The sequence below is a fragment of the Pteropus alecto genome, unplaced genomic scaffold (genome assembly GCF_000325575.1).
Source record: "Pteropus alecto unplaced genomic scaffold, ASM32557v1 scaffold110, whole genome shotgun sequence".
Lineage (NCBI taxonomy): Eukaryota > Metazoa > Chordata > Mammalia > Chiroptera > Pteropodidae > Pteropus > Pteropus alecto.
In genome coordinates, this window is record NW_006431920.1 from 1,503,091 (window position 1) to 1,514,967 (window position 11,877).

General features: G+C 48.5%; 1 protein-coding gene across 8 annotated transcripts in view; it reads right to left on the minus strand.

The window, feature by feature from the left end:
- Window positions 1-11,877, minus strand: part of ARMC9 (armadillo repeat containing 9) — a 122,408-nt gene that overhangs the window by 48,309 nt on the left and 62,222 nt on the right. For all 8 annotated transcript variants that reach the window (XM_025043209.1, XM_025043210.1, XM_025043211.1 and 5 more), the window contains exons 14-17: window positions 10,251-10,390; window positions 8,955-9,031; window positions 6,070-6,144; window positions 355-445 (exon numbers count right to left, since the gene is read on the minus strand). In XM_025043209.1, coding sequence (XP_024898977.1) covers window positions 355-445; window positions 6,070-6,144; window positions 8,955-9,031; window positions 10,251-10,390 — 383 coding nt within the window. The remainder of the gene's footprint in view (window positions 1-354; window positions 446-6,069; window positions 6,145-8,954; window positions 9,032-10,250; window positions 10,391-11,877) is intronic.

Sequence of the window (11,877 nt, forward strand, 5' to 3'; positions counted from 1 at the left end):
TGTTTACAGCGGTGCTAGAACGGCGGGCCTGTCCCCCTTATCTGACCTAGGACATTCTTCTGAGGCGGGAGATTAGGAGCGGGAAGCCGTGTAAAGGGAGCTCGCGTTGGAGGAGGGCTTCTGTAACTGCCTTTGAATTCTTTTTGCTGACTAGAAGCCCAAAGCGTGATGAGAGATTGTCGATCTCGGGATGATCTGGCCTTAACTGCCTGGTTGAGCCTCTGTCTACGGGTTCACTTGGGCCTCTGGAACGAATGCCAAGAGATGACAATCCCCTCTACGAAAGCCCACGTGTCTTTCTGGCATGTGTGAAAGAGTCAAAAGATAGACCATAGATTCCTGCATCGCACGAACCTGAATTCAGCTGCTTGATGATAAATTCAATCTGGCGGACTGTTTCGGCGTTGCCTTCTTTGATGAAGCAGCGAAGGATGTCTTCCATTCCCTAGAGGGACAGAGAGAGTAGCAGTTAATACTTCAGTGTTTTTGGGGGGAGCCAACAACAGTTCAGTGGGGTGCTTTCAGCTAATCCCTCCAAAATACTTTCTTATACATGCACGATAAAAATCCCTCGGCTCAGTACTAAACATTCCTTTTGTTCGCTTTATAATTCACAGTGAAATTTTCTTCTTTATTATCTGAACTAATTATAACGTATTTAGGAAAAAACTTACAAAATTTTAATAAGCATTCCCGTTACATGGTAGAGTTCTTCTCTGCATCGATGAGCAGTTTTGGCAATATGATTTTTTTTTTTTGGTGCGGTGTGGGGGGTGATTTCTCTGCTGTGTTTTCCCTAAATTTCTACACTGCCTTCTGGATTTTAGGGCCAAATGTGGCCTTTGAAAAGTAAAACCATATGTTCAGAGAAGTAAATGAGGAAATAAAATCTCAGTTCAAACAGTCATCATTCTATTTCTATCAAAGAACCATAAAGTCACTACACTGTACATTACTGACTTCCTTATAAAATACCGACATCGTAATTTTCAATACTGACTAACAGAATTCCAGGGGAATGTCGAGGTCCCCTCTTCCTCTTTCCTTGCAGGGTTTGAATGCATATGTATGGCTGGAGGTGAGGAGGCCTTCTTGCCACCATGAAGGAAAAGCGTTATCTAATAATGAATCCAAAAAGCAGCAGCAGAATCCACAGGTGCCGGCCAAGAAACGGATGTAGTGACATGTGAACCCTGACCGAGGTGTGCCTGAAGTCGATGCCTGGACTTTCCAATTATATGAGCCAATACGTTCCTTTTTCATGAAGGCCAAGTTGGAATCAATAGCTCTGAAACTGATTTAAAGAAATGCAGTTTTGAACGTGGTGAGTTTCCATCACCTAAAGCAGAGCATCACCTTCTGGAAAGGTTAAGTCTGGACTGTAATTCTAGCTCCCCTGTGAATTAACCGTGTGACTCTGGTCAAATTATTTAACCTCTCCCAGCTGATTTCCTCAACTACAAAACGATGATGACAACTGGAATTAAAAAAAAGAGATTAAAAAAAATAAAGTCTATAACTGGGTGTTGGTTTTGTAGATGTATACATTTGTCAAATGCATTAAACTGAACTTGTAGGGCCAATGCATTTCACTGCGTGTAAATTACACCTAAAAACTGCAGCTAGGTCAACGGCCGGCACACGGATGCTCAGTAAATGGTTGAGGTTGCGCTTGTTGTACCTGGAAGTGGTTTGCGGCTCAGAAGCGAGGTCTGGTAGCTGAAGACAAGGAAGTAAACAAGGTTCCCTAGTGACAGGTGAGGACAGAACCTTAGAGAACCTAACACTTAACCAGGAGGCAGAGACAGGAAGGCGTGGTGGGGAAGGGGAAAGGCCGGGGATGCGCATTTAAAGGAGGGCGCGTCGGGCTCCTGTGGGACCAGAAGCCTGGGATTGTCTTACCAAAGAGTCAGGCCCTTCACTGTCAGGAGAGTTGACTTTACATCACTGTATCTCATAAACTGACATCCCCACTCTCTGTCACTGCCCACGGGAAGGGCCAGAGGAAGAGGAACACATCAAGTGAAGGCAGCGTGATAAACCCTAAAACGCGGAAGGTCAGGATCGCCACTAGCCCATCGGTGCCACTGTCCTCGACATTCTCACCAGTGGAGCGAGACAAATCATTCATCAGGCTCTCTGTGCTCTTCCCAGACGTTACTCCTGCAAACGATTATCTGCTCATATACTGAAAGAGCTTTTCATTTTCATTCGCTCTCTTTGGTACAGCTCTAGCTTGGTTGTTACTTGGTGGTGGTCGGGGACGGGGGGGATCACAATTTCCTTCTCTGTAATTAGGAGGATTATTCGGAGGAAGTTTCTTAATAATAAATTCCCCAGGCACGTGGCCTGGATTCTGCTCATCGAATACACCCACGAGAGACTGACTTCGCAGTGGGTACTGTGAAGAACCCAGCACACTGGGGAACAAATGCCTTTCTGGCAGGTGGGTGGTGGTCCTTGTTCTGGTACTGTAGGTGTGAGCTGTGGGCCTGGTGGGGGGGGGTCATGGTGCAAGCTGCAGTGGTGGTATCACTGGAGTGGCCCTAGGGAGTGTGGCCGTTCCTCCTGGCTCTGTGGCTTCTAACCCAGCTCCCTGGCAACCCAGAGCCTTCACAAGTGACGAGCATGTGGTCTGCCCCAGCCCGGGTCAGCATGTCCAGCCGGGCTTAGATCCCGGGGGAACTAAGCTCCATTGCCACACTTACTCCAACCCTGGCACAGGTGGCTTTGGAGTGTGGGCCTCAGGGTGGCCTACCATCTGACCTGCTCTCCAGCCCCAGACCCTGGCAGTCTCTTCAAGTTCAAATGGGCCTCAGGACACTGATTTCTCTTTTTCTCCTGCTTTTTTTTTTTTTTTGCTATTATTTTTAAGACCACCATAATAGAATGTGCCACTAATAAAATTTTTATGTATTTGTCATTCTCCACAAGTACACAAATGTTTTATACAGTTGCAAAAACAGAGTTCTTATAACGTCATATTCTGCTTTTATCTCTCATTATACAATAAAAGATTTCCATACTGCCTCATTCTGCTTTTCCCAATTATCATCCTCAATAGCTGTTAATTTTTTGAGCAAAAGAGCTATAATTTTATTAGCAATTTCTCTATTACTAGAAATCATGTTTCTTCCAGTTTTTCACCGTTATAAAAATGTTGAATTGAGCATCTTCCTGGTAGATCTCTTATTTGCATCAATGACCAGAGAAAAATAAATGAATCCAAACAATGGATGTTTTAGTAGTTTCTCACATAAACTGCCAAGCTGTTCCCCAGAAGGTCTGTGCCGACACAGCCTGCAAACACCGGCAGGTCTGGGAACATCCGCTTGGCCACCACTCCCCCAGCACCGGCACCAGCGGACATTACGATGGTGAGATGATGAGATGTTTTCCTCATTATCTGATTTTCTTTATCACCGTTATGGGCAAAAAGAATGTAATTCCTTTATCAATCTAAAACTTTCCTCAAGGATAAGAGTGAAATGTGGGAAGTCTCGGGGCTGTGGAAAACCCTGGCCATCGCCTCCCTTAGAGGCCTCTCTTCTAAATCGTCAAATAGGCAACCACTTAAGTGGCCTGTCCCAGAGCTTCCTCCGCTCAGGCTAACGGGGTGATGACTTTAAAGCCTGTTAAAAAGCCAGAGGGAAGCTGATGCCGCTTAGACCCTTATCTAAGTGCTCCGAGTTTTCTTCTTAAGTCAATACTTCAATAATTCAGAGGCTGTCTAGAGACTATAAAGAAAAAAATGAACAGATTCAACTATGATTAAACCTGACGTATGACCAAAAACTCTGTAATTAAAAGACAAATGAAAAACAGAAAATATTTGCAATGTGTGTCGAAAGCCCCTATTCCTCTGGTGACTTCTTCCCAGATCTATAGGTGACCAGAGGTGTATGGCGGCCAGCCTCTGAGACGGCCCCCAGGGACCCCTGCCTCCTGGATTTGGGCTCTTAAGTCATCCCCTCCCACACTGCACCAGAGCTGGTGTGTGTAAACAGCAGGGTAAGAGCGACGGTACCTCACGTCTGAGAGCAGGCTATGGAAACCCTGTGGCTTCTGTCTTGCTCACTCTCTGTCCTTCTGGGTCACTCACGCAGGGGGACGCCAGTTGCCGTGTCGAGAGACATGCGAAGGAGAGGCCCATGTGGCAGGGATATGGGGTCCCCAGCCAACAGCCGCGTGTGGGTTCTCCAGCCCCAGTCAAGCTTTGACTGTCCTGGCTGAACTCCTGACCGAAACCTAAGGACAGATCCTTAGCCAGGCCCATCCCACTAATCTGCTCTCAAACTTCTGCCCCACAGAGACTGAGCGGTAATAAAAAAAAACTAAAGCCACTTAGCTTTGGGGTAATTTGTTATGCAGCAATAGACAACTCGTACGAGTGTCCATACTTCAATTTCCGAACGTTTGGGGATTTCCTAGACACCCATTTCTCCTGCCCCATTCTCTCTCCTTCCCCTGCGGGGACTACAGTTGCACCCATGTGACCTCTGGATAGGGTCTCAAAGGTCCCTGAAGCTCTGTCCCTTCCTTCCGCCTCCTCTCTCCCCGGCCCGGATGGTTTCTAAGGACCCTCTTCTCTCTCGCCCTGAACGGCGAGTCTCCCTCCTCGGGCCCTGTCCTTCCACTGCCATTCCCTCGCCCGCTCTCCCTCGTTGCCCTCGAGGTCCCTCCTCTACGCTGCTTTGTGATTCTGATTCCATGCCGGCTCTCTTCCTCCCTTCCCTTCAGCATACAACATGTTTTGTTCCTTGTGCTCTGCTTAGTTGGCAATTCCTCTCTTTCACCCGAATGACTGCAACGCAGAATTTAATCAAGTTTATTTTCCCTTGTTCTGTTGAGAAAGCAATTCTTAAAAAAAATTTAAAAGCAGTGGACACTTAAGTCCCATTATTTACTGTGACCACACAGAATGATTCATAGATGAGTTTTTACCTCTGGCATAACCGATGAAGTAATTTAGATCAGGGGTCCCCAACCCCTGGCCACAGACCGGTACCGGTCTGTGCCCTGTTAGGAACTGGGCTGCACAGCAGGTCGGTACCAGTCTGTGCCGTTAGGAACCGGGCTGCACAGCAGGAGCTGAGCGGCAGGCGAGTGAGCGAAGCTCCGTCTGTGTCTGCATCCGCTCCCCAGCGCCAGCATCACCGCCTCAGCTCCGCCTCAGATCCTCAGGCGTTAGGTTCTCATAGGAGCACCGGTCCTTGGTGCCAAAGAGGTTGGGGACTGATGATTTACATGACCCGTTAGAAGATTTAGCAATTTTTCTAAGCAAGCAAAACGAAGTGGAAGAGCACGGTTTGTTGGCCTCGAACTGAATCTACCCTCTGGAAACATATTTAATGGTTTCATCGCAGCATTTAATACGCGTACTAGTTTCACATGGTGTAAGGAAAAAGGACAAACTCCAGTGGTTTTGCTAACAAGATCTGGAAACAGCTGTCGCCTCAGAAGAGAACACGAATCACCTGAGTGCTGTTTCATGCGTCCCACACAAGCACTGACGTAAGCACATTAGATTCTGAATTCACTACTTGGCAAGCACACCAAGAACAGCTGGTAGTATCGCTTTCACCAGCTTTTCCGTTCCATTGGGTCGCTACCAAAATGTCTGCAGTGTTTTGATTGTACCAGTTCTCACTGCTGCCACAATTCCTCCAGGAATCCCGGAGGTGAATTTAAGTGATGATTTCCTCCATTCCATCATTTTCCTGCTAAGTTTCTGCTACTATGAAATCCATAAGCATTCTCCAAATCCCAAATTTAAGTGAGTCATTTAAAAAAATAAAAGAAAAAAAGAAAAGAATGTCTACAACTTTCCAAAAATAAACCTGCTGGGAACTTTCTAAAACTGATTTGTAATCACTGAGGAGCTAGGGATCCCTTGAGAACCAGATTCTCATCAGAAAATTGCAAACACGTATTTGGCCTGTAATTTCAGGGGGTTCGCGAGCTCCGAGCAAGCCCCTGCCCGGAGCCCGGGCTGGGGAGCGCGCGCTCTCGCGGCTCTGCTCTGCGGCAGGGACAGAGGCTGACGCACGCGTCAGGTGCGCTTCTTACCATTGCTCTCGCCTCCTCACGGATGGATGGGATGGAGAGGATGCTGTACAGCGCTCCGTTCACGTACGGCTGTATCTTTAGATTCAAGGGAGAAAACATGGTCATTTGCAAGTTCTCAAATACTATACAACTCCGTTATCAAACGCTCTTGAGAACACCGGCTAATGAGGATAGAGTGTCACCGTCCTCACAGCTCTCTGAATGCCAGGCATCTCCACCTGCACGTCCCAGTGACAGCTATGACGAGGAGTTCGGAACCAAATTCACCGCTCCCTCGCAGAGCTCACTCCTGCTGCGTCTCATGGCCTAATTCACGCCGCCCTGATCACTCGGGCCAGGCGCTCCGGAGCCATCACAGAGCCGCTCTCCTTTTCCTCTCCTTGGTGGAGTCTTGGTGACAGGAACCCTTCTCTCTAAGATGCCCTTTTTTGCTGCTCTCCTTTTCCTCTCCTTGGTGGAGTCTTGGTGGAGACAGGAACCCTTCTCTCTAAGATGCCCTTTTTTGCCCATTCACTTGGAAAAAATGAAAAGTGATAAAGTTCAGCTCTTGAGCGCGTGTCGAGCACCCGCACGTACCACATCCCGTGCGGGCCTGCTGTTGGGGTTGCCTGTGTGAGGCCAACATGGCCAAGACCTAGGCTACATCGCATCTCCAAATGAGTCCCAGCCTTTGATGTCCCAGCCTTGAACCCAAGCCTCATATCATGGCCAAAATTCCACGACATGGGCCAAGTGAGGCCACTGCCTGCCTCGGACACTGTCTGTGGAGTCCGCCTGGACAGTCCTTCCCCCTTAGCACAGCGTGCAGGACCCCTCGGGGTTTGGCTTCTATCGCTTCCCTCCGCTCCTCCGTCCCCGCCACCGTGGAGCTCACACTGCAGGGACACCCCACGCCACAGCGTGACGCGCCGTGGCCCTGGTCCTGGCAGCGTCCACCTGGTGAGCTAGGATCTAGAGCTCCGTGCAGGTTCAGGGAGGGAGCCTCTCCTGAACCGACAGAGAGCTCTGCTCTGCGCCTGGGCAGCCCTCCATTCGGCACAGTTTTGAATTTATATCTATGCCCTCCCCATGATGACCTCTTCAAGGACAGGATCCATGTTGGCCTCACACAGGCAACCCCAACAGCAGGCCCGCACGGGATGTGGTGCGTGCGGGTGCTCGACACTCAAGAGCTGAACTTTATCACTTTTCATTTTTTCCAAGCGAATGGGCAAAAAAGGGCATCTTAGAGTCGTTTTTATTTTCGTTTTCCGGACTACGAGAGAAACAAAACATCTTTTCGTGTTTTTAGGCCATCAAGACTTACTATTCTATAACTTGCCTGTTTACATGTATCCTTTACCCCTTTTCTCTCTTTGCTTTTTTGTTTTGACTTTTACTAATTTATAAGCGTTCTTCACATATTCGGGCTATCAAAATTTTGACTTTGGTTATGGCATCTTTTTCCATACAAAAAAAACTTAATGTTCGTATCATCAAATACGTGCGTCTTCCCGTTATGGCTTCTACACTTTGTCTTTCAAGAGCACAACTGTCTGGTATAGAATACATGCGTGTAGCATTTATTTGTGTAGCAAACACATTTGTAGGCTCTAAAACACATACAGGTAGAATTTCCAGCTCTTTTTCAAAGCAAATGCAAGGGCTGAACGGCTAATGGCAGGATCTGAACCCTCTGGTCCATTCTGGTTCCCACACTGGAAACCAGCGTTTCCTTTTAGAGAGGAATGCATGCCCCACAGGCTGCAGCTGAATGAATAGACTTCGTTCAGGTCTAGAAGTAAGTAGTTAAGCGCTGCCTGGTTTTAAAATACAAAAGGCACGGCACTCTGTGACCGCTGCCAAACCTCCGCTTGCTAAAGCGGCCCATGTCGCTCAGAGGGTAGGGTGCCAGGAAAGCACGATGCGGAAGAAATGAACAGCACGGGGGTGTCTGTCTGAAACTGGAACAGACGCGTGGAAACCGAGAGCTTTGCTTGGCCCAGCGGTGCCCGGTCCTGCCCTGCGAAGACACCCCTGCAGCTGATCGGGCAAAGGGGTCAGATTTTGTGGAGGCTTTGACTTCAGGAGCAAAGTGATGCCACAGTTTGTGCAGAGGCATTTGTAGGAAGCGGGTGAGCAACATATCATATTGTTTATTAGTTTTGTTAGTTTATCCAGACCTCTTTCATTTAAAAAAGACTTGAGACCCGTAAGCTAAACAACTCAGAAAATTACACGACCACTGGGGAGGACACCCGTGCCTGCAGAAGCTGGAACAGCCATTCTGGTGGACATTTTCCAGGACTCTGCCCCGAGACTGAAGTACGGGGTGATCCGGCCGTGACAAGTGTCAACACACCCAGGAAGTGCGGAGATGTCGCCGAGGACCACCGTGGCAGCAGAGCTGGAGGCAGCCAAAGTGGACAGCCCCAGGGCAGCAGAGGGAAGGCCAGGAACAGGGGGCTGTTTGGACGCAGCGAGAGCTCAGGGACTAAGTGCATATAAAGCCTTGGGGAAAGGTCCTGAAACGCTTTGAAAGAAGGAAGAAATGGAATGAGCTCTAGAGTGCAATACTAGTTATACGGATTAAACGCACAGACACAGCGACGAGCACGTGTTCAGACTGTGCGCATGTCCACGGACACACATGAAACACGACAGAGGCGTGTCGACGCGGAGGGAGGAATGAGAGGTGACAGGGAGGAAAGGTAACGGGCTGGGAGGGGCAGCGCTGGCAGCGTGCCAGGGAGTGCGCAGTGGGGCGATGGCTTTCTGCTTCCACACGCTGGAGTTCGGAGATGAGAAAGCTCTGACCAGCTAACGGGAACACCCGGACACCCGGAGGGAGGGCGCACGAACTCCCGGCCCCGCCCCAGCCCGGGCCAGCGGCGCTGGCTGAGTACCTCATGGTTTTCATGGCCCAGCAGATCTGAAAGGACCTTCAGCACGAGGCCGGCTGCCTTGGCACACACGTTCTTCCCTTAAGAAAAAAAAAAAAAACATGACATGACATGTCTAAACTCAACGACACAGTTCCAAGTCAGGCCGACTTGAATACAAATCTGGGCTCCCCTGCTTATGAGCTACGTGACCTTAAGTGAGATGCGTAAGCAATCTGGGCCCCATTTTCTTCCTCTGGGATTCCCTGGAGATTATCTGTATCTACCTCAAAGGGTGATGGAGAAATAAATCACTCGGTATAGGTTGGCACACTCCAAGGGCCCAGTAAATGGTGGCGGCTATTATTATTCAGGCAGAGCACAGAGCTGTTCATCACAGTGAGAGCACAATGAATCACAGAGCAGCGTTCTGCCTCTCAGGTGCCCAGACCAACATCGTCAAAATCACACAGGTATTTTCAGCAATCGAAACATCCTTATAACACTCAGTGCAAATAAACTGATGATAACAGGAAAAGCTGATTGTAATCTAACAATTATTTTACAGCTAGGCCGTTTTGCACAGGCTATTTTTTTAAAAAGAAGATTGCAGTAGTCATTTACTCAGTCAACAACACACAGTGCTTCAGATTGCAAAGCATCCGAGGGTGATAACAAACACCCCTGAGCGATTTACCCAGGCAACGTCCTCCCAGCACTGGGGCTGCTTGGACTGCGGTCAGGCGCGGGCTGGACTTGGCACTTCCTCTAAAGAAACTTCTCCTATCCCAGGTACCATGTCGTTTAAATGGGACAGAACCTGTAGGCAAGCTAAAATCACTGCCTCCACTGACCAAGTTCACAAATGACTTGTGCTGTCCACCTCCGGGGGTCAGTGGAGAAACAACGGTGACCAAGGAAGGGCAGGCAGCACGGGTCCATCTCCCTGCCCTGCCACCAACGTAAGCCTCTAAAGTCTCGGGAATATACCTCTCTGTCTTCAAATGAAAGTGATCGGAATTCTAAACTTCCCATTTTTGAAGAATGCAATGAAGATGAAAAAAAAATCGGAAACTAATTTAATTTCCTCTTAATGCAGGTGCTACATACATCTACAGCAAACAGTCTTCCCGAGTCCGGGATGGTATTTTGGTTTCAGGGATTCGACAGCTTTCTACCTGGCTGCAAATGCTTTTTCTACAAAGGAAACGAAAGGTGAGCCCCTTCAGGCTCATCATGGGTAACCCAGATTCGAGGTCGGGACCTTGTCCCTTCTCCTGCACCCAAGGGAGGGGACACGGGGACAGGAGGCTGTGAGACCTGCACTCCGGAGGCAGAGGTTCATGAGCAAAGCCGCCGAGTACTCCAGCGTGTAGTCAGACAGGCAGTCGGGGTCTTTCAGAATATCGACCAGCCAGAAGATGAGGCCGTCTTGAATCATGGCTGTCTGCAGCGGACGCCTAGGGTGAAACGGTCTGCAGTGAATTAAAGCTGGCGAGAAACTCTCCATTGAAGCGTACCCAGCGTGTCAGAAAAGACAGTGCACGGAAGACACTGGCCCGGAGGAGTGGTCTGCTCTTGGACCCACACAACTGAAACGACAACGATACACTCCTCACCTTCCACGACCATGATGAGCGTTTGAAGGAAGAGAAGGTGGCAAGGAGGCCTCCTACTTTGGAGGTTTCCTTTTCGATAGTTAAAATTAGCAGAGTATTACTTCAAATATTTAATCACTATTTATTCATAGCTTTTGGTCTGCTATGCCCAGGAAATAGCCGTAGGAAGGGTTCACCGACAGATTTTTACTAAACTCTAGTCTATTAGAATCCAGCTTAGGTACTTTGAGTTGTGTAAAAATAAAAAAAAAACAAGAAAAACAAAAAGTCCAGCTCGACATCATTTTGATTCGGATCTCTAAGAATAATTCAGCGACCTGGGTAATACAATTGTATGTCCAGGTAGAAAATCTTACAAAATCCGACGCCTCATCGGAATGTGTCGTGTGTTTGTCATCATGCCAGCCTTAAGAACTCATAAGACACGTGTGGTATCACCACGAGAAGTCATCTGCATCTCTGCAAACCCAAGCGCCACGGAGCAAGCACCGCTGTGCATCTCCTCGCGACGAGGCTGTCACGGAAACACGGCCACCTGGATGGGATCTGCCCGTGCTGTTTTGGAGCCCTGCGCCACCAGACCAGAGCCACTGATGAGAATACAACGAAGACTGTGCCTTTCTGGTCAGCCTGGCTGCTTTCTACGTTATTTGTACAGACCCTGGAATACTGCAGAAACATGAAGCCCGTTCCAGAACAGAAAGCTTAAATGACTGTTTAGAGGAAATGAAAACATTGGCAGCGGATATCTGCGTTACTAGGCAGAAGTATTTTCTCACCGTAGCTTATCTCTGTCACTTAACTGTAACCGTTGAATGTCTAAAAATTTTCCAAATACGGTCAATATCACGCTATGTTTTCTTTATAAACAAGCAAAAATGTTCAGATAATCTGAGGAAGTAATAACTCTTGGAGATGACTTATAATTCTTTTCAGTGCAGAGTCAGACCAAGAAATCTTCATTGGCAAATAGTAGAAACTAAATACCTACAACTTCCCACCACTCAACGTACAACGCGCACGTGGAATCTGTCACCTGGCAGGCTTCGGGCAGTTAGGGAGAGCCAGCCGCATCTGATGGGAAGAAGTGTGTTCAGAAGAGGACTGAGGACTCGAGGTACTAGAATTCTCAATGAAGCTGAAGAGGAAGAGGGGCCTTGAGGGAATGTGGCTGCTGGGAGAGCCGGCTAGGACCCAGCAGTTCACCCCTAGACACGCAGCCAGGAGACAGGTGATCGTGTCCACACAAAGACCCGTGTGCAGATGCTCGGAGCGGCATGACGCGTGACAGCCAAAAAGTGGGAACAGCCCAGACACCCACCACCTGC